Raw genomic sequence first — 27040 nt, 5'->3', positions numbered from 1 at the left:
TACAGCATTAATGTGGGTCATGTACAGAACCTTGTGCTGTTTGGTCCAGCAAGTCACAGTCTGCAAGAGGTGCCTGTTCTTCCTCAGATTATTTGTGCTTCAGGAGACTGGTCAAGCTCTGTGTTGGTTGTAAAACTTCTCCTTGTTTTTTTTTTTTCCTTTATTCTTTACCCATTTAATTTCCTTTCCAACATAAATGCAGACTGTACATAGTATCTGAAACACTATTACATCAAATCAATATAGAGAAAGATTACAGCCATTCTAACAAATATGATTTTTTAAAATATTGTAAAAATCTGTATCACCTAACAACTGTCTCACAGGGCCCCTCGCTAAAGAATGAGATGAGAAGGCCTGCTTGTTTTAACAACTGCTTTCAGCTCAGCAGTTTAAGGTAAAAATACCCAAGCAAAATATTTCAGATGTTTCAGTGTGCCTAAAATGTCATTATCTTGAATTCTAGACTCATTTTCTTGTATGTTCATATGTACTGCTGAAATTCAGGAACAAAGTATTTCAGATGCAATTCTTTCAAGTCCATTTACATAATGGTGCTCAACGTCAAAAATTAAACATGCTGTCAACAATCTGTACAAAGGTAAAGGTGAAAAATATAATTTGATTACAAAAGAATTTAACACCATCTGTACACCACAGAAAATGCTTTTCATAAGATAAATTTATCACCATCCTCATTCAATAATTCTGAGATGTTATCTCCCAATTTCTAAAACATGTATCTTCTGTATACTTATATACAATTAGTGTTTTTATAGTATTTCCTACTTGACTGTGAACAGTTCAGGTATTATACAATGACTCAAATGAGATGAATGAGGGGGAAGCTTATGCATGTTACTTGAATGAAAGATATTTCACTTGTCTAGCTCCAAAAGAGCCAAGAAAGGTAAGTGATAAAAGCACCAGCTTAGACTCTTTTGAACATAAATTCAGGCATTTTAATGTGTATCTCATTAAACTACATGAATTTCCATGTAGGTTATTCATACATATTATGGCACTTGGACTTTCCTAACAGGTATTTAGTTACCTAGGACATCTAGGCTAAAAAAGAAAACATCTGTTAAAATTAACCATTTCTGTAAGAAAACACTTCTGTCCCAACTTTCAACCCCCTTAATTTTCCTGGAAGTTGCATCAAAATACAATTGTTGCTATTTCACATTCTTTGAGTGAGTTGCCTTAGACAAGGAAATCACATTAACTCTTGAGTTTCAATCTCTAGTGATTTGTGAACACAAAGAAAGGCCATCTGACCCATTCTCAACAAACCAAATTGTGTCCTGCTCCTTTGAAATTTACAATATGCAGTATAGATACTTGTGGATCCATTTTTTTTGTTGGACTGAAGCCTTAGCAGTAGTCACACACTTTGTCAGTCCAAATGTAACCCAAGGCAGTTCACACTGGCAGCTTTTTCTCAATGTAAGGCATTATTCTGACATCCTGGCATCCAAGCATACATCTTCATATACTGCATTTGTTATTCAAAAGGAGTATATATATATTAATCCAAAGGTAAGAACAATTTAATGAACACAAATGACACACATTTAAAACAGGCCCATGTATTTTCATATAAATCTCACAACCCTACCAGTATTTTGGTAGGTTTCTATTGCTTTCTTAACTCATCCGAACTACTGTATATTACAAGGCTTTAATACAAGCAGCTTTGGGGAAGAAAGTTATATTTGAAAGGGAAAAAAAGTTGTGACAAGTGAAAACAAAACAAAACAAAAATCCAAGAAGCTTTTTTTAAAAAAAAAACTTTACTTGTAAAATTAAGCAGCATGCTATTTTGTGATTTATATTTGAATTTAAAAAGACTAATTAGACCAAAATAAAGACAAAAACCTAAAAATGGCAAGTCTATAAATAATGAAAATTTTGATTTCACTAGACTTCAATGAAAAACATTTGGTAATTAAATACTTGCTACTGTTCATTACGTTGATGAACTTTATTAGGGTTAAAACTATAACAAAGTTCATCCTAAAACTTTTCGCAATGCAAAATTATTTTCACTCGAGGAGTGTCTCAAATTGAATGCTAAGAATTACAAGCAATCTTCTGGAGCAGACACTCACGTTCATAAAACTTTATACATCTTTTGGAACTAAGATATTTATACTACTAAAATCAAACATGCATCACTTCCCATACATTCTGGTATCATGATTTATATTACATTATGTAACACCATTCTTCTAAACAGCAGCAGTTTATCATACGTTTGCTCCATTTTCTTTGGATTTCTGATCTTTATCTTCGTTCTTCACAATGTCCTTGAAAAGGAAAAAGAGAGAGAATGAGAGGAATTGTAGAAGCTGTATTTCTCATGTGAACTGAACAGCATGAGACACAGATAGTGTTTGTATCTCTAAAATATATGTGACCTGGTATCCTATTCCAATACCTTCCTAAAAAACTGAGGGGTAGAAATGCTCTGGAGCTTAAAACTCATTTTACTGAGATACTCCCACATACGGAAATAGCTGAATTCTGCCTTGAAAAAGTATTCTTGACCAGTCAGAGTAGCAGATTTGGACTGCTGGGGATGGATAAGACCAGGACAGGGAAACATTCAGATAGTTTGACATCTACATTAATATTTATACCTTTTTAAAAACACTCAAGTCAGGAACATATCTTGCAGGTTAAGAAAAAACCCTACATTTAATTAGCTACCTTTAAATAATCAAACACTAAGCATCTTCTCTACATATGTTAAGACACTGCTGCCCTGAATTCATGTCAAAATTATTTTTATATTGAAACGTTTGTTCCAGTAATTAGTCTACAGAAGTTTGCCTACAATAAGAAAAAAATGGAATTAAACAATTCTAACCTGTTTGAGAACACTCTGTATTTCATCCATAACAGTAGCTAAATTTTTGATTGTCTTATTCAGCTGACCCTCAAATTGCAACTTTTTATCATCTGAAGTCTTCAGATTTTCTTGCAGTTGGCCAAGGTCCTTTTTGACTTCTTTGAGCTCCGCAGATAGACTTTTGTTAGAATTCTCCAGTTGTAGTATAGTTTTTTCATCCTCATCTTTGGAAGGGAAGGAATGAAAACGTCAGTCAAGTCACTTCTGGTACACTTCTGTGTACTTTGCTTGTGTGCAACACCATAATACTAATTTTTAAAGAATATTAAAAACTGCATTAAATGTAGTCAGAAGTCAGTAATTCAAAGTCTTGCATTCGACTTGAATAAAACTTAGATCACAAACATTACCCAAATTGATTTATCTACTTAAAAAGTCTCAGTGTCTTGCACCCTTTAAGCACTGCCTTCCTTCAAAGTAACATCCCACCTGTTTTTTCTTCTAGTAGCTGCAGCTTTTGCTCTATCTCTGCCCGCACCCTTTCACTCTTCTCCAGTTTCTGCAGAAGGCTGCCCACATCCACCATGGCTCCGTTGTACACAATGAGCCCCACGTTCTCCTCCACGGCCCTGGATTCCTGCTTGACAGCTGGTGATGGCAGCAGCAGCCGGTTCCCTGCATTGCACCAGCAAATAACCACAATGTCATTCTCCAGTCAGCAACCTCAGGAACTTCTCAAGAGGACAAATGCACATTCAACTTTGCTGCTCTATCCCTCACACTTCCCTCCTTCCCCTGCCAAAGAGCAGCATTCTCTTTCAATACATCATTCTGTGTCTCTTTCCAGCCTTCAAAACTCAGGCTCTATTCTACTGCTTACGGCTCTGAGCCTCCTGACTTCAAAACTAATGAGAAATGATGTTCATCAATATTGAACATTAACCTCTGTCCTCTTTCCTGTTCCAAGATATCAAGATTTATCCTAGACTTGCAAGTACAAAAAAACCCTCTTACTTTGGAACTGCTGAAGATTTACTTTTCCAAACTGGCTCAATTAATTTCTGCAAGAAATCAAATTATCACACAGAAATAACTCTGTAGAAGTATGTGGCAGAAAAAGAAAAAAGTTACCACCTAACATATCCTCCTGTAGCTCTTCAGACTCTTCTTGGTTTTCTTCATCTTTAGAAGTATCTGTTAGTCTTCTGTAAAAGCAAGATTCTCGAAGCACTACTTTATTAAGCAGCTTCTTGACCTACAACACATGGGAAGAAAAAGTGGTGTTATTTAATACCCAGACATCCTGTTACTTAAACAAGAATGGTTTAGCTTGGAAAACTTAAAAGAATTTGCACAGCTTTTTGAACTTGAACATACTGGGGCTTAAAATGCAAACAAACTAGGGAAAGAATAAATACAATTTAGAGACAAAAGCTGCATATACAGTATGGGCATGTTATAAGCTGCCAACTTCACCTTTTCACTCTGAGACAATTTACAAAAGATTGAACTCTTATTTAATTGTAAATATGAAGTGGCTGCAAGAAAATAAGAGATCAGGTATGTAAGCAAAGCCTTTAGAAGCTAAATTACATTTCTCCCACTTAAAACATTCCTGTAACATTTTGAAAGTTTTTTGGTAGTATACAAAACCTGAGCACGTGACAGGTGTAGTCCAAGGGTGTACAGGATCTCCTCCATGTCCTTCTCCAGAAGGTATCCACAATGACTTTGATCAAAATAAACAAAAGCCATCAGAAGATCCCTGTTAACAGTTACCATCTGGGTCTTGTCTTTCTCCTACAGAAAATAGATTATGGGATCATTAGGGAGTTAAAATATAATTCAGAAAACACAGCAACTTCTCTCACTTAACAAAAGACTTCTCTCTGTTCATTTTATTGTCACTTTCAATCAAGTAATTAATATTACTAGCATCTACCTACTTAGACCACGTTATTTAATACTAATTGAAGCTATGTAAAACAAGTAATCTTTCAATACTTAAAAGAAATACACCATAATGGATAGTAATAGACACAATTTCCTTTTGTTCATGCTAGTATGTAAAAAATGGTCAGAGAATTAACCTGTGACCAGAATAACCTAATTATAAAATAGGAAACATCCCTTCTGCCCTCAATAATTTACTTAACAGCTGTTTTTCAAAGGGAAAAACGGGTCTTAGAATAAAAATACAGCTAAGCTGTAATTAGGACACCTCTAACAAGGTCTATGCAGTTGTTAAGAAAGGTGTTAATTACTTTATCTTTAGACGCCCTCTCTTTACAATGCTTATTTCCCTCTCTTTTGTCCTCCCGTTTGTTCATTTCCTCTTCATCCCGGTCTGCAAAACAAAAAAGAAAATTCAACATACCCACAGCAAACGATTATATAACCATTACCAGAACACACGTGGCCACTAGAAAAGTCCACATAAACCCCCAAACATCTGCAATATACTCCCCTGAAAAATAATAAAAAATGCATTCAAGTGAGCCCTGTTAAATTCTTGATTTTTCTCTAGTCTTATTTTAATAGAAGCCATTTACAATTTTTTCCCTGTGTTTATTTCACATACAGGACAGAAGAGCTGAAACAAATGCTAACTAGGCCAAAATGAGTTCTGCCAACATCTCCATCTATTTAAGTGGTGTGCAGGAAATTACCACGATTCTCCCTAATGAGGCTTGGCAGAATCTGCACTCAGCTATGGTTATTCCTATTCAAATTCAGTGTTATTTACTCTCAAATACTTCATATAATAAAACCCATATAAACTATGTAATTAAAACCATGTGTTTATACTCATATATTGAGTGAGACATTACTCTTCCTATGACTTAGGTTCTCCAAGAAGTTAGAGACCACATCACTTATTAGATGTGAATTACAAATGGCAGTTTTTTTGTCTAAAGGTAAGCAGAATAGTAAAACTAGAGTGAAAGAGAGAAAGGGATGAGACAACTGCTGGGATGGATTCTGGCATGCAGCTCTGTACCTGATGTGCAAGTCTTGGGTCAGAGAATCATGTGCCAAGTTCAGCTTTAAGCTCACCTTTCTCGTGAGGAAAACTTTGGAAAAAACTATGTATTACAACACCTGGCTCATTTTACCAACTCTTTTCTGAGAATCAATCACTTTCTCCTGCACCTCCATGGCTTGTTGGATTTTTTCAGCAACTCTTGACTGGGAATGGCACAAGGACAGATTATGGGAAGCAGCAGCTCTTGTACAGAACAGATAAATTATAAGCAAATGGGGGTTATTCTGCAAACCACAGATTAGCATCAGTTTTGTAAGGCTGGTGCAGTACTCTGCCAAAAATACAACTGAAAATGCTGGAGCTGCAGTATCCACACAGTTCAAACCCACATCTCTAGCAAAACCTCTCCACAGAAAGGCAACTACCCCAAAAAAACAAACCAAGGAGCACACACGACGTTTTAAACCTTTCTGAATCTCTGAGGAGGAAAAAGCTGCTGCCACGGCCTGCAAAGTCCTCCAGAGCCTTTCCCTATTTTTCCAGGCTAACACATCTCCACCCAAACAAAAACCAACTTCTTGTAACGTGGGCTAAAGAGCACCCACACACATTCTGTCCTAGCCAAAACCAGGATGACATTCCAGAACTGAGGAGTAGGAAGTTAGGCACGTTAAAAGTGGCTTGGTTTTTCAGAGGTGCTGAATACTCACATCTCCTACTGACTTCAATGGGAGTTGCGAGTGGTCTGCATTCTGAAAAAAATAAAACCACTTCTATATGCATGCCTTACTTAGAGCACCACAGCTAGTTTAAATTTACTACGTTCATACAATGCCTGGCATAAAGCTACTTACATTTTACGTAGACCTGGTCAGAATTGCTAAAATAAAATTAGTTAAATAATGCAATTTTAAATTGTCTACTTCCAGTGTGTTCTCCAGCTTGAAAGAATATAATCGGTGATGATAAAAAAAATTTGTGAAAGGTCACGAAATTCAGAGTTCAAGATACCTTCATCTTCATCTTCTGCATCTTCTGCCTCCATTGGATCGTATTCTTCTTGATTATTGTCCTCTTCCGTTTCTTCTTCATCTTTAGGATCATCTTTCCTTTTATCTTCCCTCTGTAACAAAAGTTCCTAAATCATTATCTAGTCAGAATTACAACCCAGCAAAGTAAAAACCTTACTAACAGTCAGTCAAAATTTGCCTACATTTATGCTCAGTCACCTAAGAACACAGATACAAATCTATGTGATAGAGCTGAATGTTAAAATACTCCCTACATCTGCAAAATTTTTAAATTACTGAATATAATTGAAGCATATTTAAATAGATCAAAAAGCCAAATCAATTAAGTGACATTACGAGAGCTGAGTTTTTGAAAGAAATTATGTAAAATTGAAATAGAAACACTTCAATATTGATCCAGACAGGCTAGAACTGCATATGAGCTAACTGCAGACCTTTTTTTCATCTTTCTCTTCTTTTTTATCTTTATCATCTCCAGATTTTCTTCTCTTAGGTTTTGGATCATCCGTTTCATCATCTTTTTCTTCTTTTTTTTCTTTTCTCTCATCTTTTTTGCTTTTTTTGTCCTTTTTGTCCTCTCTCTCTGGGAGAGAAATCAGTGCTTTGTAAATTCTGACACCAAAATCTCTCTGAAGCATTTCATTGAAGAGTTCTGCAAACAATGACACCTGCACACAAAGAAGAAAGAAAAATGAAGTGACAAGAAGTTCTAAAGCATCCATTAAAAATGTATATAATTATGATAAAAATCACTACGAGGTGCCATCTTAGCAATTTTCATCGAGTGTCAGATTTCTTAGCATCTGCTTTGAATATGGAATCCTTAAACACCTTTACAAATCCCATTCCATATCTGAAAACCTGTGTATTCCTCTGGATACCGTACTATTGTACCGTGTACCAAAGACTTTGCAATTTACAAACTTTTCACAGGAAAATAAAGAAACAACAGGAACATCTCACTGTAAGCAGCACTGCTGAGCTACCTCAAAGGAATGTTCTTTATTATCTTCCAGTCTGTAATCCAGAAGCACGCTGAGGGACATAATGCTGCAGTCAAACTTGCCACTCTTGGCTGCCCAGTTTGGGTGCACGATGATGGCCGGCTCGTCCGGCAGGATGTAACGTCGCTCCCGCCGCTGCCGCTCCAGCTCCTCCTGCCGTTTCCTCTCCTCTTCCTAAGAGGGGACAAAAAGCCAACATGGAGCATATTCCAAAGCTGGAGTTTCAGCCTCTGCTTTAGGTTTTATGTAGTTTATGTAATTCCCTCATTGCTCTGAGGAAAGCAAAGGGAACACACAGCTGTACAGTACAGAGAGCTGTTGACTCCTTACAGAAAAGCTCCCATACCTCATCTCTCCAAAGGTACCCAACACAACTTCAACAATTACCTCTTGATTATGGGAAATGCAATCTCTATAAATGTACTTCATATAGATATACCTGATGTAAATGAAACGAAGGGTTACAAAAGGTCAAATGCCACCATCTTACTGATTGCCAAGAGACAAATACTGAAGTCTCCTGACAACAAAAAAAAAGCCATGGCAGAGCTTGTGCTTTATAAAAAGCCAGCAGGATCACAGCTCCCCTCCAATCCTAAAGAAAGCTGTGGCAAGAAACCTAAGCTAGTTGAATCCCAGCCAAGCTGTGGGAGAAGGCAGCAGCAGCTGACAGAATTAGCAAGCACATGGCCTTTCCTCCTGCAACAAGGTTCACAGATATATAAAAACATAAAACTTCCAATCACGCCATACAGGTTAGCAGATAACACATAGAAAGGCAGGTTTAAAAGCAACTAAAGCACAAACCATTCTTCAGACATTTCTGCCTCTTTTCTGTGGTTAAGCTTTGGCATTACTGCACAGATTTTGTTTATCTTTGTGAAATAGCAAACCACACTAAGCACTGCAACTACAAACTGCAAAACTGAGAAACTCCAATACACAGCAAGTATCCAAAAGCAAAAATTAAAGCTTCATAATAAGGGAAAACAAACTCAAGCAAACCATCTGCCACGTGAAGAAGCTGGATTGTGAGATACAGAGAATTAAGCAACTGCTTTTCATGTAGGTTTAAGGAGTTAAGGTCTTGTTAAGTGTGTTCACTCATCTTGAGCATGGCTTTTCTCAGGAGGCTTGGATTTATTTTTCCTTACATTTAAGGTCCAAATTAATTCAGACACCCCTAGTGCAGTTGCACATTTGAGCTGATTTGGCTGATACAAAGCAATTCAAACTGGCCAAGATTTCTCCCTAGTTCAGCAGTCAAGGCACAGCAAGAATTCCCAGTGCAGTCACCTGAGAACAACAAAATCGCAGCACAAGTAGGCACATGCCTCTACTTTTTATACTCACACATATTTATACACGTTTCATATATTTAATATAGACTCAGGACTTAAACCAAGTATGTCCAAATCCTAACCTCTTTATCATCTTCAGATTTCCTATCCTCCTCCTCTTCCTCTTCTTTCTCAGACTTCTCTAGCTCCTTTTGCTCTTCTTTTTGTTCTTCTACTTTCAGCTGCTTTGTCAGTCGAGCTATCAGCTGAGATTTCAGTCCCTTAGAGCTAAGGGTTCGACTTTCTAATTCTTTGCGAAGGTCATTTACCTGGGAAATAAAAAAAAGCTTTGTGAGTGGTACCAAGCAGTGACATCACAAAACATTTGATTAGCAGAGAAACTGAGATACAAATCAGCAGCAACTGAAAAGCCAACTGTATTTAACATGTGCTACAAATCACTAATAGCTACTTATACAAAAAATATATTACATTTAAAGTGATGTTTTCTACAAAAAACTTCTTTCTGAGGAACTTTTCACAGAAGCAGGGAAAGGATTTTGTTAGGTTAAAACAGTTTATTATTATTATTATTGCTGCTTTCGAGGAAACTTTTTATTATGTCTCCTGACATAGTTTAAAAAGGCAGTAATTGTACAGAAATGTATCATTTAAGTATTTTAGAACCCACATTTTTTAATGTAAGTGGTACTCTGGCCAATTACAGCAGAACTCTTGTTTTCCAGTTAATGTATCATACATTATAGCCTTTAATTGTATAAAGTTCAGAATAGATTCAATTAGCTGTATTCACTTACTACAGCCAGGAGTCATCCTTGCATACTGTAATACCACATCTGCTGTGCATAAATTCAGCAAAACACTATTGAAGCTTTTTTTGCTCAGTTAAGGGAACATACAGCTGCATTTCAGGTCATGTCTTAAAAGTGAAGAAGTACAATGGAATCAGATTTTAAGAAGTGTTTGTTACCTTCATTGTTTTTGGATCCAGTTTAGACCAGTGTGTAGGTGTAGAGATCTCTTTAGCTTCCCCATCATCTTTTTCCTCTTCATCCTGACAAACAAAATTTAGAAATTATCATTCAGAAAGCTTGAAGGTATTTCAGTTATTTTTAAAATTCTGTTGCTGATCTGTGCAAGGTCACAACTGTTTCAGATAGTCTTCTCCTAAAGTTATTATTTAGACAAGTTCACACACACATTCTACCACTTTATAAATGATCACAGTGTCACTCAGCCAATACAAGCCAGATCTGTGGAACACAAAAGGGTGATAAGCAACACCACAAAGGATATTGGGGTTACACAGACACTGCTGGTCTCCAGTAACCACACAGTGGGTGATCTTCCCCCACATTTTAAATCCCCCAAATTACTCTTTGTTCAGTCAGACCTTCCCTTATTCCAAGATGCTGATCAGCCACATGGCCTGAAATTCAGATGTTTCATACTAGTGTTTGTTCAATTTCAAATATCACAATTAGAACGGGCCACAAGAGAGAATTTAGAAATTTCAGAAAATGGCAAAATGTTTGAAGACAGCTATTCATAAACTGAATCTCACTCAACAACTGGTCCCAGATTCCAGCAACTACGTCTACGATAAAAAATTTTCTGCGCATCATAAGCACAATTTAATTCCGTTTGTGATATCAGCATACACATTTAAAGTTAATGAACTAGCTGAAATAAAAATAAAAAGCAACATTCACTACACTGCTGAAAGCTGGTTTACCAGTCATTGTTACCAGTTATGTTCCTCCTGTGTATGTATGTTGTGTAGTATGTGGTGTGCATTTTGTGCCTGTGTTCCTGTGCCTGTGAGAAGCAGAAATAGAAAAAGGGATTAGCGTTCAGTGCCTGTTCTCCATCAGCCTCCTTGCGTTCACCCTGAAGCTTCTCGACCAGCTGCTGCTTGTATCCTCGGGAGAGGGTTTCCCACTCTGAGCGGGTGGGAAGGCAATGCCAAACATCCGGGAAAAATAAAACCACTGTCTCCACATGAGCTGGAACTGTACGCCCCTTGTGGGTCTCCTCAGGGCGATGGTAGCGAATCTCTGCAAAACGGTACCTGTTGCAAGGGAAGAAGCATGTTGGAAAAAAAATTCTACAATACATTTTAAAAGAGCCTAGATCACTTGTAGCACATCAAGTAAAGAAATTTTGCTGCAAGACCTTGAGGTTTATCTAAAGAAAAAAATTATGGAAGCCATATTTTCTCTTTCGGCACACTTGTAAAAAGGTATCGCAACTGAAAAGGAGGAAAACCAACAAAATGCTTTTTACACAGCTTGTTGTTTAGTCCACGTAGGTTTTATGTGCAAACAGAAGTTGTTGAAGAACTTCAAATTTAGAGTACAATAGGCTTTCCTGGTATTCGTACAACTAAAGTGAGTGTTAACACAGGACAGAAACTCATCAAGAGAAAATATGGCTGTATAACAAACGGCTATTTATTTATAACAAAAGAACAATGAAATGAAGTTCTCTTGACGATCCTCTCCAGCTATGCACAAAATGAAAAATATTTTCAACACACGTTCATTAAAAAAATTACAGTATAACATGTCAAAATAAACCCGGAATTTTTAATTAGTTCTTAATGCAGTATTCAGCACAGTTGGCACCAATCAAGCTTATTACCAAACAGAACATCCTTTGAGTAGTTTACCTGATCTACCAAGAGTAGTTGACAAAGAAAAAAAGGGAGTTTCCAGCTTTTTTTTTCCTTTCTTTTTTTTTTTTTTTTAAAGTCCTGGTAACAGATAGTAAGTATTTATTTCTACAGTGTTCTTGGCTTTGCAGTACAGTACTTACCATTGCGTGCACACACTTAAGTCAATCCCTGTAAGAGCCTTGCAACAACGAATTGCCGTCTTTATCAGCACCGAGGGGTCCTTTTCTGGATCAGGTCCATCCAGTGATGGGGACCAGTGTCCTCCAATAGCCATAGCTTCATCTTTGCCTTTCATACCCACTAAAAACTAGACAAAAAGAGTCTTCTGAATGTTCCCCTGCTAAGGGTAAAAAGTCATTTTCCCAAAGTGCAAAGAATATTTCATAGCACACACACTGAAATCCGTGAGTAAACCGTCAAATTATTTTGAAATCTGAAAATGAAAATCAGTCAAGAAAGAGTTCAGTTGTTTTTTTCCACAGATTATTTCAGCAATGGAATAGGTTTAAAACATCATCACTCATTCTTGCTTTCAAGATTTTCCATCAAGTTTGTTTATTGGTATAGGCTTGTTCCTTTGGAATTAAAAGCTTTCTAACCCAAAAGACAGAATTTAAATGGTGGCTTAACTCTGATACACATTTATAGATGCGCCTGCTTAAAAGTGATGAAGAAAAGCTACAAAAGGTGAGACCACAAGACCATCATACCTATAAATGAAAGTATTCCCATGTTAGAATTTAACTGGAAAAAAGTCTGTTGTCCTGAAACATCACAGCACTTAGAGCTTGTTCAGTTTAATGGTTAAGTTTCACTTAACACAATGGGTGCTTAACTGCTGCTTCATGTGTATTCTCTTCACAGGAACCCTTACAAAACAAGTAAGTGCTTGTAAAAAGCAGCTAACAAAGTTAATTGTTTGAGTTTAACTAAATTGAAAGAAGCAGTAAATGTGAAGCTCCTATAAAGTGGAAAAATAATTGACATATAAACTAGGTCTCTTCAGAGGAAAAATGAAGTCATCATTCAGCTGTCTACAAGTTCCTCTCTTACTGTCAAAAATGGCAAAGCTCTATAACCAACCTTTATTGCCAAAAGTGTCTGGCAGTGAAGCATATTTACCTTTACAAGTCTAGCAGGATGCTGAAATCCATCACGAAGTTCCTGGGGATCCTCAGCCAGAGCACATGACTTGTGGTACAGATCTTCCATGCTAGGACTGGCCATCAACATCACCTGTGGTGCAAGTCAGAGCAGGCTGGTGAAGGTCTCGCTATGGCTGACAAACAATGACCACAACTTGCAAACACACATACCAAAACTTCACAAGGTTACCCTGAACACGTGTATGATAAAACAGGCTGCTCCTTCTCAGTTACCATGTTTTGAACCTCAGCCTCCTAAAAGGCAGCTCTTGCTCTGCACAGACTGAAAAAACAGGATGTCTGATACTTGAGCAAAGGCTTTGTTGTTTCTGTACACAGAAGGCCAGTCAGTTAAGTCTATCCTCATCTAAATGTCAAAACATGCTGCGTCAAGGGATGTAAACATGTATAAAAGATCCCTTTATCAAAACCTTTTCCTAAAACGTGTTCCATTTGAAGTCTGTCGTTAAAATAGGTCTGAGATTTTTAGGGCAATCTGTGTTAACAGTATTACATGTTAAAGACAGATCTCAATCTACTTCAAACAAAAGAATAAACATTGAGATAAATAGGAAAAAAGGAAAGAAAATACCACTAAATAGAATAACACAAACTGCACAAAAAGTATCCTTGAAATAATAAAAAGGACTCCATTAACTACTCAAAATGAATTGCCTAAATCATTCAGAGACCTTGCAGAAGCTGGCTTTCTTTCCTATAATCACATCTCTGCAACTGGGTGCAGAGAATGGAAGACCCCTTTGTAAACACAAGATTCAGCACGGCTCTAGTAACAGAAAAAGAAATTGAATTTCAGTCGCGATTCTTTAAGCTCTACATACTAGATATTTACTGAAAAGTTTCAAATGCTGTATTTTGCTCAAATGGCTGCAGAATATTTTCAGTTCAGTTATCCTCACTTTTGCACCCTATTGATAAAAAAAAAATTTCTAATGAATAGTGGTATCAGTGGAAAGGCATACAAACCTTAGCACTGTAGAGATGATCAGCATCAGGTGGATCAAGGACAGCAGCGTTCTTATCTATAGGATCTACTTCTCTATGCATTACATAGAAATTACAGTAATTTCCCAGCTGAAATGGTCTAGACATAGGAAAAGCATCCACCCATGTAAACTGAGCATCAAAGAAATCGCTCGGGATGTACAAGTTCTGGTAACGCCTCCTCAGCTCCATCATGTCACAGCTACGGCTGAAAGACACAGAATGATTTGAAAGATACAGCAATAAAGAACTGTTCACAAAGTACATCCTTAGAAGTGTATTCATTGGCAATATAACCACTGTATTTTTGATGTTGTATATGCAAAATCTCAAAAACGTCATGGATGAAGTTTAAAGACAAGTAACTATTAAACACTCTTCCAACTCAGGTTTCTGCACGTTAGGGAATATTCATTAAACAATGCTGTAAAGCTATTTTGTAATAGCATTCTAAAGTAACACAGAACCTCCATCAAGTTTCTCATACAAGGTTCTTAGCCATTACATATTTGACTCTTTAAAGTCAGGATCATCACCCAACACCCACTTACACCCACGCGGGCTGACACAGCTCACGGTAAGCTGTGCCCGTGACTAGGTGAGCCTAGGCAAACATGTGGCGCTGTGAGCACGTACCAGTCGAGTGAGAACTTGGAGAACTGGACCGTGTAACGGGGCACGACGCGCCGGGGCCTGCGCGGTGACCGCTCCCGCTCCCGCCGGGGCGATCGCTCTCGGGAGCGTTTCCTCTGCGGGGATCTCTCCCGCGACCTTCGTCTCTCTCGTTCTCTTTCACGACTTGAAGAACACACAGAAAACACAAAGATTTTGGCGGGCTGGTAACACAAAATGATTTCTAGCACAACAGAAGCCGGGTCTGTCAGAGATGACAGTCTCTTTACAGGAGAAACTGATGACACAACTCCTTACTTTCAGGTAGGTACTTCCCTAATTCCTACGGGTAACACCGCTCGTGGGTCTTGCTGACTCACTCTGGAGTGAGCAGCTCAGCTCTGGATGAGGACGGGTCTTTATGGAATACTGGGATCACAGTCTGGTCTACGTACCTCCTGTCATCTTTTCGGTTTGGCATAGGGTCTCCACCTCGGTCATTCCTCCCAGAAAATCGGGATGGAGGGTCTAGTCTTCGAGCTGGCTGTGGCTGTGAAACCAGACGGACTGGGGGCTGCAACAAACCACCTGAAACAAAACAGACAGCATCAATACAGAATAGGGGGCAACTACCTACACCTGGCATCCACTGCTGCTTACGGCTGTTTCACCCGAGTACATTTTCTAACCTAACTCTACAGTCAAATTGATCCATTATTAACACCCACCCAAAGAAACTCAAGAGACCTAAGCTTTTCTTCACTGAGGCAAACTGACACTCTGGTTAAGTGAAATTGATTTAAAAGCATCTTCTTGAGATGGAAGCTAATATAACCTAAGCACAGAGAATCCATCTTAATAAATAGCCAAGCCTTTTTGAAAACTTAAATTAAGACAGATAAACTACCTACTCATTGAACTGAAGGAAAACTGAAATTCTCATTTTAAGGCTATTCATACAAAAAAATAGCTGGCATCCTGAAAAATTATTTCTATATCAATATATTATACTGCTACATCAATCCCTCAGCACATAATTTCTTTGTCTCGAGACATTCAATCAACTGATATTTAAGTGGAGCAAATGTTACTAAACACCAATGCATAACAAGGATTAATTAGACTGTAGGAAGCATTAATGCAAAACAATTCTACTTTGGTTCCTCTACCCTCGCTTTTACTGTGGTAAGACCAGTCCTAATATTATCACTTCTATCACTGGTTCCTCAGCTACTCGAAGTTCAAGAGACTTCACAACCTCTGTTTTAGATTTGCCATGTTTGGCTGTGTTTCTTCTCTCAGATGCCAACCTGGCTAACGGAAATGAACAAAGGAAGAAATAACAGCTTTAACAATGTATCTACAAAACCTGATTTTGTGGAACACTGCAGAAGATGCTGAAAGACTGCACTGCTATTAATACTTTCAACTCCTCAACTTGTCTGTGAAAGAACAAAAATCACATTGAATTTGCTTTCGGATTACAAAATCTTAACATGAACAGGAGTCCATGGTGATTTCACTAAGCAGGTGATTTCTGAGCTACTGCAGGCAATGTGCCTTGCACATAGCTGCAGGAAGACATATTCAGTCTGAGTCCTCTCCATATTTTTTCACCTATTACCTCACCCTTCTGATTAACAAGAAAATAACCACCACCCGGTAAGCACCGGATTGACCCCACAAAAAGGCATGCACCGAAGGAGCACCTTTCTGCTGTGGCTGCTGCAGCAGTGGCTGAGGCTGTGTCTGGAGCAGAGGTGTGATGGAGGCTGCTGAGATCTGTGCCTGCAGCAGGGACTGTGGCTGTGGCTGTGCCTGGACCCCGAAGGTCTGCTGGGCGATGGGCTGCAGGACGGCCGGCGGCGTCTTCAGCAGCGGCTGCGCCTGGCTCTGGTTCTGACAGCAAACACACAGAGAGTCAGGAGCGAGCTCCAGCCACAGCAGCCACTGCCAGTGACACTGGGGAACCACACATACCTGGTTTGGCAGTGTCTGGATCCTTTGGGCGTTCCATTTGAATGGCATGTTCGGGTTGTAAGTAGCTTCTACCAAAACTCTGTCGCCCACCTGAGGTGTCTTTCCTTTGACAGCACTGCAAACGATACAGAAAACGGATGTGAGAGGCTTTTTTAGCTAGGTTTTTTGCATGTAACATTTAAAGATGGGAGAAAGTAGGCAAAGTTCATTAAACAAAGCTTACAGGAAGAGCATCTACCCCCAAATTCAGCATTAGTACTACCTGCTTCAGTCCATGGTATGCACAGAACTTGGCAATTCCCTGTCTTTGGCCCTAAGGCAAAAGGTCCCCATACAGTACCAAGTTAAGATTGAGATTATCCTGGAGTACAACTGCAGGCTGTGAGTGTTCGTTCCCAGCTTACCTAAGCTGAAAGAAGACATCTTCATCCACGAAGCCAAAGGTATCATGTAGCTTGGTGACCACTCCAGTGAAGACACGCTGCTTTTGTGGCTGTGTTTGCTGCTGGCTGGAGCGGGGGGCCGGGTAGGAGACAGTGATCTGTGCTGCCGGCTGCGGCGTGGACAGGCTCAGGCTGGTCGGGAGAGCGACGGCTGGCTGCAAAGCAAAACAAAGCCAACTCTCAATCCTGTAAGCAGCTGCCAGGCTGACAGGGAACAGCTCCTTTAGCCATGGAGACAGCACTTTAAAAAGGTCAGAGCACCTAGAATAGACATTTTCAGACGGTGGAGGTTTTTTGTATTTTTCGTCAGCTTGTTGGGTTTTTTTGAAGATGATACGTTTCTTACTTTGAGTGAAGACTGGCTTTGTTTATCCTTCTTTTTTACAAGAGTCAGCTTCCCCCAAAAATGCACCTTTTTCCAGACAAAAAGCATGAAGACTGCATTATTGTCTACAGGTAACCCATACAGTGGGCCTGAAGTGGAGATGAATTCCCAACTTTGCTAGGAATAAACGTTTAAGAGGTCATTCTGCATTTTTATCCCACCTGTAGAGTTAGAAGTCTGTAAAGGCTGAGGCCAGCACGAACCCTTCCCTAACTCAACAGTTCATGTACTTGCCTTCTTACAGAAGAACACAGTAAGATAATGAAATCAAGTCAAACATTTTTACCTTTTTAAAGCCTGTTTAAAAGTTCAAGTGAAAATGGAACTAGAGCTGTTTGCAGTATGTTAAATAGCTGCATGTTTTAAACCTGTCCAGCTCAGCAAGATTCCTTTTAAACCTTTTTATAGGCATACTGTTAATACAGGAAATTAAATTCCTTCACAAAGAAGAGAAAGATTTTCCCCATTTGTTATTTACTGCAAAACAACTGGACACTTGAAGTTCAAACAAAAAAAAAAATTAAAATACAATCAACACACATGTTCCCTTGAAGATTAAGGAAAAGTGGTTGCTATTAATTTTTGAAACCAAGGCTATGCATATTTTAACATCTGGACAAAATAAACCTGTACCAATGAAATGTCCATTCATTTTACAGATTAAAATACCAAGATGTCACAAATTTGCACTCTTGCATTATCTGTGTTTGGGGATGAAGACCAAACAATAAAACCAAACTAACCTGAGTTAAAAGGGTCTGCTGAGGTTGCTGCAACTTAAAATAAATAAAGTTATAAATTAATTTTATATGCTTAAGGAAATTGTACAATTCTACCTCCTCTTTACAAGTAAGAGTTTTCTGCTTAATCTGAATCAGTTAATAGTCCTTCAGGGCTTGGTCATTTCAGCAGTTTGCACATCCTGCGCTTGTGGGGTTAATTTTAAGATTGCATAACCCAGGTTTATTCAGGAAGGAGAAATGCTAAATTTTTTTAAACTGAAAGTTAATAGCAATACCAAAAAAATTTTGGCAGCTGGAACAGCTTAGGCATGTAATTCCCTTGTACTTTTATTCTTTTTTAAAAATCCTGTTAAGTTTGAAGATCATAATAAAAATCCAAAAGGGAACATTTTTCCAAAAGGGAAAATGTCTTTCCAGCAGTTAAAATACACGGCCCTGTTTGGAGCAAAGTTCAGCAGAGAATCACTGACACATGGAATAGTATGCATTTTTAAAATTTGTTTTTGCATGAAGGTAGGCAGGTTTCCATTCTGCACATGTCTTTCCAAGTTTATGAACTTCAAGCTCTCTTTTGCTACACAAAATATTACTGAAGTTTCTTTAACAACTTCCCATTTGAGGATGATTTCAGACACAAATCCTACAAGACACACAGTCGACATTGTTTTGTAAGTTATTTGTGATGTACACAGTAAGAATCAGACAAACCTGTTGCTGTACACTATAGAGAGTCTGCTGAGGTTGTGAATATTGCTGAAACAGATAAAAGCAAAATATCATAAACAGGAGAATTATTACCACAATAATAGCAAATATCAGTTATCTGCTTAGCAAGTTCTAGATAAAAGCAATTAACATTTAACAATTTTAATTTAAAAATAACTAATAATATCAACATAATAATATTATTTTCATAACAAATATTCTGAGCCTTTAGAACGGGCCCTGATGTTCTCTTGCTAGCTAAAGTCAGCAATTTTTGTTAAGCCTGACACTTAGACAGTATTTAGGGCACATTATGAAATCATGCAAAATTCCATAAGGGATATATATAGTGATGGGAGACACTCGAGATTCTCGGTTTAGACGCAGCAAAGCTCGTTCTCCCAAAGCGCTTCCCGCAGCTGAAAACCAGCTCGTCCACAGCCAAACTCCCCAACCTCGGCAGTCCAATTCCACTCGTGCTATCTATAACCCCAACCCCCCGGCATTGATAAGACAGGTTCACACTGCAATGTTCACCATTTTCCATTCTCCTTTCCTCCTGGGTCCTTTAGCTTTACGAAGTTCGGGGAGCGCCGGCCGCTGTGTTTGCTTTACCTGCTGCAGGGCCGCGGCCGCGGCTGCCGCCTGCTGCTGGAGCGCGGCGCTCTGTGTCAGCTGGTAGTTGGTGGGGGTCTGGGTGGTCAGCCCCGCGGCTGCCAGCGCCGTCTGCTGCGTGTAGATGGTCGGGGAGGCTCCCAGCAGCGAGGGCTGCTGCACACCCAGGGCAGCTGTGGGGAGAACACGGCCAGTGAGAGCTCGCAGCACCTCAGACATCCCAGCTCGCACGGGATGCACTGTGAGATGCTTCACGCTTGAGACGAGCTCACCAAGGAGATGAATCAAGTTTCAAAATTCAAAATAAGGGATCACTTCCCACTAGCTTCTCTTCTAAATTCATCTACCAATAGTAAACCACAGCAGACATGACATTTCCTTCTCTGGAGCTGCTCGTGAACTTGCAGCTCTGTAGTTGCCATCCTCACCTGCACCCACCACCCCATGCACTTTCTTGAAGGTATTCCAGGTTCTGGATGAGCCAAATGAAGACTGCTGCTCTGCCTTGTAAATTAATACATTTCATCCTATCTGAGGGCAAGAGAAAGCTTTACTGTAACAGCGTCTATGAAACAGAGGCTTATGGAATGTATCCTCTGAAATCACACAAGGTTTTGCTTCATCAGTGCTGTCTTTGTCCCTTGTCAAGTGGGGGCTGGTGCAGAAGGAACAGCCTTGGAACAACAGAGAGTTTAATCAGTCATATAAGGGGACTCAAGCTCTCTCTAGCTCTTAACAGGAAGGGTTTGTGCTGCCCAGACTCAAACTGCCTAGAAGGAAAGATTAGTTTATTTTATTGTCATGGCAGCTTTTAGTTCACCACAGAACATAAACAAATCATGAGGAGCACCTATGCACAGGCTGTGCCTCTGTACAAGGTATGCTCAACACTTACAGATGGATCTTTTGGGTGACAAAGAGCTCTGCAAAATGCAAATCTCAGCAAAAACTTGCAAATGTATCTGGAAACCTGCTCCCTCTTTGGCAGGACTTCTTCAAAAAGTTATCAGCAGCTGCATGATCAAATATCACTTCATTAAACTACCAGTCTGGTCCACATGTTTAAATAAAACCAGAGAGAAACTCGCCAGGGAAACACACTGCCAGCAAAAACAGGTCAGCCAGCCATCACAGAACCGAGCAACATTCAAGATTAACACGGTTCTACTCTCTTCCAGAGCCATCAAAGACACACAATGGAATGGGGGACAGATTTACAGTGTTCCTGCAAAGTTTGTGCTCCACACTGTTCTCACTGATGCAAAATGAAGCTCTCATTCCTGATCCAGGCATGCAGTAAAACACTGCCGGTAGTTGGTGATTGTTACCATAATGCTGCACCCCACTCAACAGGTCCTGAATAATGTAATCCTTCCTACCACACTGCCCTTTCCAGCAGAACAGAGTCTTTGTTGATGGCACTCATCATCTTATAATTTTGGAAAGAAACAGTAAAGAAACAGATAAACTGCACTGAAAAGAATTGCTACCCCTATGATCTGTATCAAATACTGTCACATAAGCATTCCAGAAACTAACAGCATTTTAAAAGTGAAATCAAACATTCTGCAGTGTATAGCATTTAATTAACTTGGGCTCCCCTGGAAAATTCCAAAATTTGCATTTCTTGAGAAGCCAGCAAACAAAATTTGAGGCTTCTCTCATGACAGACTCGATCCTCTTGCCTCCTGCTTGATCACCAGCTTCAATTTGAATGTGCACTTTGGACCATCCAGAAGGACACCCTCAACTGGGTCCTCACCAATATCTCACACAACACTCCTTAAACAGATCTTCAAATAGAACTCCAAAGCTTTGCTGCTGCATCCTGGGACACTTTCACTTTTCTTGGCTGCAATACTTTGCTGCCTCAGTCAAGGCAAATAAACAATGCATTCGTCTTTCTCCTCTTACTTCCACATGCCGAGCAGAAATTGCCATTAGTGCAGAAATTCGCTCCACGCTGCTACCTTTGAACATGTGTGACTGTGCCAGCTATTGTCATTCAGTCCTAAGTTCTACCCTACTGCTGTTCCAACACAGGGGGATGAAGTTGGGAAGCATTACTAAAAGCAAATTTCACAAGTTTTCTCCTACTTTTTGTACCAATGGTACCCACAAAAATGCTTACTCCCACACCAGATCTTGGGATTATTCAGCTCTTCAGTTTCACTATGGCAATTTCCACTTCAGCATAACCCAGAATTATCTCAAGCAATTCCCAGCCCATCCTAAGACCCTTATCCCATTTTGTCAACTAGAGAAAAACAAGAAATTTTTTTTTGCCATATCTACTGTTAGTTTTTGAGCATTTAATATTAACTGGGTTTCTATCATCTACAACACTGCAGACAAACTTACTAAGAAAGGGCAAAGACAAAAGACAGCCAAGATCCTCTCAAAGGATAACACCTGTAGTAACAAGTTTTTCAAAGCTGTATCTTGTTCCTACTGATTTGCCCCCAAGTATTTCCAGGACTTTCATCTACCTCTCAGCTGTGTTCTCATCTTGGTCAAACAGGCTCCAATTAATTAGGCAACCGAGTTTGCATTACTAGTTAAAAAGAAAAAAAAAGAAAAAAAAAAAAGAACAAAAAGGAAAAATCACACAGAAAAACAAGAGACAGAGAATGAATCAGACTGAGTCTGGAATTGACATCTGACTGCCATATTATTATTATTGGCAACAAGCATCTGCAGTGGCAAACAATAGCTTCTTAGGCTTTGTAATGATCTCAGTAAGTACAGTGATGGACATGCCTTCCTTCAAATGCAGTGCAAACAACTCCCACTGGCACCAAACACTGCGTGGCACTGCCAGCTGAAAGGACTCTGACACAAACTGGAGTCCTAGGCTGCAGCTCTGGGTTAGGTAATAAACATTTCTGTTGCAACAAACACAAAGACAGTATCTAGTATTCCCTCTTCCTACTCCTAAACATCTCCAGAAGTTAGGGAAACATTTTCAAAATACATAGCTACGTATGTCTCGTTGGTAAGTGACATAGGTTTATTAGAATTCCAGTAAAGGAGTACCCTCTGCAGGGCTTGGGACACTTCTCACAGTTGTCAGAAATCGTGAGATTGGGTCCTTGGGCTTCCAAGTTTCTTTAAGCTTCACACACTTGCAATACAAACACCACACAACCTACTCCAAAAATACTCCTTTGAACAGGCACGCACTAGAAACCAGGCTCAGCGGATTTGTCATGGGACATCTGTTTACAGCAAGCCAGCAAACCGTGCACCAGCTACTATTCCTCAGTGGCTTGAGACTTCCCACATGCTCACCCTGTTCTTGCACATTGCTTTAGTCACCTCACAGGGGCCACCAGCAGTAACAAGACACTGAGCTCCAGGCACTTAGGCTCTCATCAGCTGCACCACTCTTCACTCCAACGCAATTAAGCCTTGACACAGCAAAGACAACACCATCAATCAGGCAGAACAGCACAGCCAGCACTACAGTTCTGTAAAACCAGGCTTTTCATCATAAACCTGAAAACAGCACAGGGCAAGCACTGTGACACAAACCAAAGAGGTGCAAAAATGAAGAGCTAGAGAGGAGGAGGGAATTCTCCTTCGCAGGCGTTTGCACATCATTATGCAAGTTATAAGTAATTTTCTGTAGTAAGCATGATTTAATTTGTGCTTTAACAAGGCTTAACCAGCATGGCAGGGGCTTTATTCTGGTTTTAGTCTTGTGATGCATGAGATGAGGAGTAGAAAGAAATTCACTGTGTTACATGTAGGAGTTTCTCTTCACACATCGATCTTTGCTGGCACCTGGAATTGCCCATCTCTCCTCTAACACCACAGGCACAGAGAGTAATTAGTAAGACCTCCCAAAGGGATCACAAAACCCTTCATTACACAGCATGTCAGTCTACAACTAGTGTGTCACACCTTAATAATTAAGGGCTTTAACTCATTTAGTTACTTCTTCACCAGGGATAGCCAAGACTGCATCCACAACAGAAATACACAAAAAATCCCCAAACCAAAACAATAAAACCCACAAAATCCTGAGCCCCATATTATCTTTTCTGCAATTATCAAATTGGGTTTCTAACACCCTCACTAACTGCTTCTGACTGCTTGGAAAAAGCTATATATCATGTTGCTTGTGTTACAAAAATCAAGACCTCTTTCCCTCATACTCTTGGAGAAGGAACCCGACACTCGGATAAAAACAGCTGGCATGCATAAATATACGTAACAGCTTTGGCCAACCCTTTGAAAATATTTCTTCAAAATGAATTTACAAGCACTGATATTTACAAGGGTAAGCCAAGATGCACAACTTCTTGGGTGCAACACAGCAGCTCAGGCTGGTCAGCACACCTCCTCAGGAGAGAGAACAGCCTCTCTGGAAGGTCACAACTTCACACTGAAAGGGGCAAGTTCAACCACAAACACTTCTTCAGCTCCCAGCAGTGCCAAAGTGCATTGCTTACCTTCCAAAAGCTGTTTCCTGTGCTCTGCATTATAAATCAAAACAGCCAATTAAAAAGGCAGGGGAACAAGTATGTACTAAAACAGCAGCTGGGCAGAAGAATCCCAGGGACTGGATTCAACACAGCACACGGGGTAGAAAGAGGATGCACACATAGTGAACTGTCTACTGCAGGAGGAATAGGAAAGGACACAAGGAACCTGAAGGAACGTGGAGCTGGCACAGGAAGAAGGTAAAAGCCCAACCAAACGTTACATCTTTAATGGCTCTCATATTCGAATCAGACAAACTGCTACAAATCCCTGCAGATTATTAAATCCCTCGGTCCTCACTGAGCAGGTGAAAAATCTCTCATAGCAACTGGTGTTGACCATCCTATCCCAGTCACACTTGCATTTCACTTCATTTAAGGACGCTCAGAAGTACAGAACTGGCCCAAGAAGAACCACGAGCATAAGAAAACGGGTAAGAGGCTGATGCATGCTCCATCCGCCCCTCCTCCAGGGCCCCCTCCTGGTCCTACTTCAGACAGCCCTAAGATGACTGCCAGCTCCTCCCCTTGGCATGTTTAGTGCAGCTTTCCCTCTGAAACAGGACATGGAGCTGGTTCTCCACCTTCCACCACTATTTTTGATGCATTAGCTGTCTCACCAGCCAACTCATGGAGAGCAGTTCCAGCCCAGGTGCTTCCACTTCTTGACTGCTCCAACGTCTCCCCCAGTCTGACACGAGAACCAAAAGCAAAGTTTGTCTCTCCCACATTCCCAACCCTTTCCAGCTGTTAGGGATTTTCTTACAGAAGGAGATAGTGTCATTTGGATAAGGGAAGTGTGAGCTATTCAGAGAAACAGTGAAAAACTGCCTGTGGGCAGCTGCTTAGGGACAGCAACAGTTTAAGCAGGGAATGGAGCAGAACGGGCACGGAGGAAAAGGAAAAGGCACCCTGGGACAAAGTGCTGAGAAGCACAGGGTGGGTGGTCACTTCCTGAGGATACACAGTGTGATTGGATCAGTGCCCGTGGGAAAAACTGGAAATAGAGGATTCACTTTGGGAAAGAAAACCGAGTTAGGAGAGGAGAAGGATTCTCAGCCCAGGCATGCACGTCCAAAGAATGTCACACATTCCCAATCTTTGCTAGGCTGCCAGACCAAAGACATTGAACTTCATTTCAAATCAGAGCAACTGCAGAAACCACACATCCTGAACCCTCCAATGTGCCACAGCTTTGCTGAAGTCTCTTCACACTGCACAACGTAACTACAACATTTAATTAACAAACTATCTCTACTCAAAAAAAGCAAAAGGCACTCCAGAGCTGGAAATGGAAGCACCGAAATTCATCATGCATCAAGCTTCATATTCTTGCCTCAAACGTTTTGTGCTGTAAACCAACATGAAAACGAAGCCAGCTAGGTTTTTAAACAGTGCCTTGCAATTAATAACACCTCTTAGCTAAATCAAAGGAAACTCTCTACCATTATTAGGGCAATACCTCTGGTTATAGGGACCTTTAAATTCTAATTTATCATTACAAAATAAATACCCCCTTCTCACCCAAGTAACAAATTTCAGAGAACCTTCCACTATGTGGATTATGTCTAATCTATTTAAAAAAATAAATTAATAAAATAATTTGTAAACATTGATTCAGGCTGCCAGGAAATGAAACTCGGGCAGCACTTTAGAAATCTGTAATGCCTTACTAGAGCTGACATTATTTAATCTAGAACCATGTAACTTAATAAGAGGTAATCTGATTTACACATCTTTGGATATGAATAACTTGATACGTTGTTTATTGACTGAAACAATCAATACAAACTCACCTGGGATTTTACTCACATCCCTTAAGAAAACCAAATAACAAGCAAAACCAACAGACAGTATTAAACAATGACTTTTAAAGTCTCTATTGTGGGAAAAAACTCCCGATTTAAACCACTTAAACAGACTTCAGATAAGTTAGCTAGCATCGTGCCACTCCGAAATGCATACCCAAGTATGGAATCTCCAAATCTACCAGATGTCAGGGTTCAAACATTGAGTGTAAACTGACCTGGCTGAGACACCGCAGTGGCTGTAAACTGAGTAGCCCAGGGGGGATTTTTCTGTCCTCCAAACTGAGCCATGGCAGAAGGTAGAATCTCCTGGATGTCTATCTTCTGTAACTGCAATCTTTGAAAGAAATACCGTCAGGCTATTTTAATTCTAGGCCAAAATAAGAAAGAACCCAACCAAATAAAAAAAACCCAAAATCCTAAAAACCACAAAAAGAAAAAAAAAAAGAGTCTTGAAACATTAGTTTTACATCCCTAAAGCCTGGTGGGCAACACGCGTCGCGCGTGTGAAACACACAAAGTTGTAAGGCAAGTTATTTTTTTTCCCTAAGGCACAATCTCCATCTCCCACTTCTTAACAATGGGACTAGGGCGATTCAAAACGCAAAAACACGTTCCCAATTCCAGGAAGATTCAGGGAAAGGTGACTGTGCGGAACCAAGAATCTGTATGTATAATTTGTTTGCCGCGGCTGTGCCCGGCCGCCGCGGGAAGCGCTGGCGGCAGAACGGCGCTCGCGTCGCCGCCGGTTCCCGTGGGCGCGCACAAGGGCACGGCAGCCACGGGAACCCGGGCAGCACGCGAGCACGGCCGGGCCGCGCACCGGCCCCGCCGCCTCCCTCCGGGCCTGGGCCCGCGCCCCGGGACCCGCCAGAGCTCCTTTACCCCCTCGGCAGCCTCCGCTCCCGGCCGCGTGCCCGGGCCCCGCCGGCGGGCGGAAAGCGCCGCACGGCAGAAAGGCAAAGGGAGGCGGAGGAGGAGGCGGCGGCGGCGGCGCCGGGCCGGGCGGGCGGGAAGCGAGGCCTTCCCGCCCCTTCCCTCCTCCTCCTCTTTCCTCCTCCTCCTCCCGCAGCCCCCGGTCCGCAGCGCGCGGTCCCCGCCCGGCCCGGCCCGGCCCCGCTCCGGGGCAGCCGCCGGAGCCCACGCGCCCCCGGCTCCTCGCGCCGCGCCCGCGGTACCTGCGCGGGACCGCGCCGCCGCCATCGCCGCCCGCCCCGACCGCCGCACCGCGCATGCGCCGATGGCCCGCATACGTC

At 40.6% G+C, this 27040-nt stretch overlaps 1 protein-coding gene and 1 non-coding gene across 8 annotated transcripts; both read right to left on the bottom strand.

Annotated features, from left to right (window-relative positions):
- Positions 1-939: 939 nt before the first annotated feature.
- CCAR1 (cell division cycle and apoptosis regulator 1) lies at positions 940-27040 on the bottom strand. 7 transcript variants are annotated; one of them, XM_088168676.1, is made up of 26 exons: positions 26963-27020; positions 26003-26121; positions 19412-19662; positions 18878-18922; positions 18170-18202; positions 17003-17196; positions 16599-16713; positions 16328-16517; positions 15074-15206; positions 14643-14804; positions 13989-14214; positions 12979-13092; positions 11997-12163; positions 11040-11250; positions 10150-10233; positions 9302-9487; positions 7861-8052; positions 7309-7542; positions 6855-6966; positions 6554-6595; positions 5122-5204; positions 4511-4657; positions 3992-4112; positions 3347-3532; positions 2876-3081; positions 940-2312 (listed from the first exon to the last, which is right to left on the bottom strand). In XM_088168676.1, exons 1-26 carry the CDS (start codon positions 27016-27018, stop codon positions 2253-2255), a joined length of 3669 nt encoding a protein of 1222 aa, XP_088024802.1. In that variant the 5' UTR covers positions 27019-27020; the 3' UTR covers positions 940-2252. The 7 variants fall into 7 exon arrangements, with proteins under 7 accessions (XP_088024802.1, XP_088024805.1, XP_088024806.1 ...); XM_088168679.1 differs by having other exon boundaries at positions 19490-19662; XM_088168680.1 differs by lacking the exon at positions 18170-18202 and having other exon boundaries at positions 19490-19662; positions 26963-27040.
- LOC148222896 (small nucleolar RNA SNORD98) lies at positions 12315-12378 on the bottom strand. Its single transcript, XR_015805242.1, has one exon. It is a non-coding gene; the product is annotated as a small nucleolar RNA SNORD98 (small nucleolar RNA).

This window comes from Sturnus vulgaris, chromosome 8 (genome assembly GCF_052056855.1).
Source record: "Sturnus vulgaris isolate bStuVul1 chromosome 8, bStuVul1.hap1, whole genome shotgun sequence".
Classification (NCBI taxonomy): domain Eukaryota; kingdom Metazoa; phylum Chordata; class Aves; order Passeriformes; family Sturnidae; genus Sturnus; species Sturnus vulgaris.
Note: the sequence above shows the minus strand (reverse complement) of the source record. Positions and strands in the feature narration are given on the sequence as shown.

Excerpts from the sequence above, each read along its gene's own strand:
- CCAR1 (XM_088168676.1), bottom strand. The coding sequence starts at position 27,018 with ATGCGCGGTGCGGCGGTCGGGGCGGGCGGCGATGGCGGCGGCGCGGTC. Across the intron at positions 18,923-19,411 it reads GGAAAGGAGAATGGAAAATG|CAATATTCACAACCTCAGCA; the intron begins GTGAACATTGCA and ends TATCTGTTTCAG. Across the intron at positions 4,113-4,510 it reads TACACCTGTCACGTGCTCAG|GTCAAGAAGCTGCTTAATAA; the intron begins GTTTTGTATACT and ends CATGTGTTGTAG.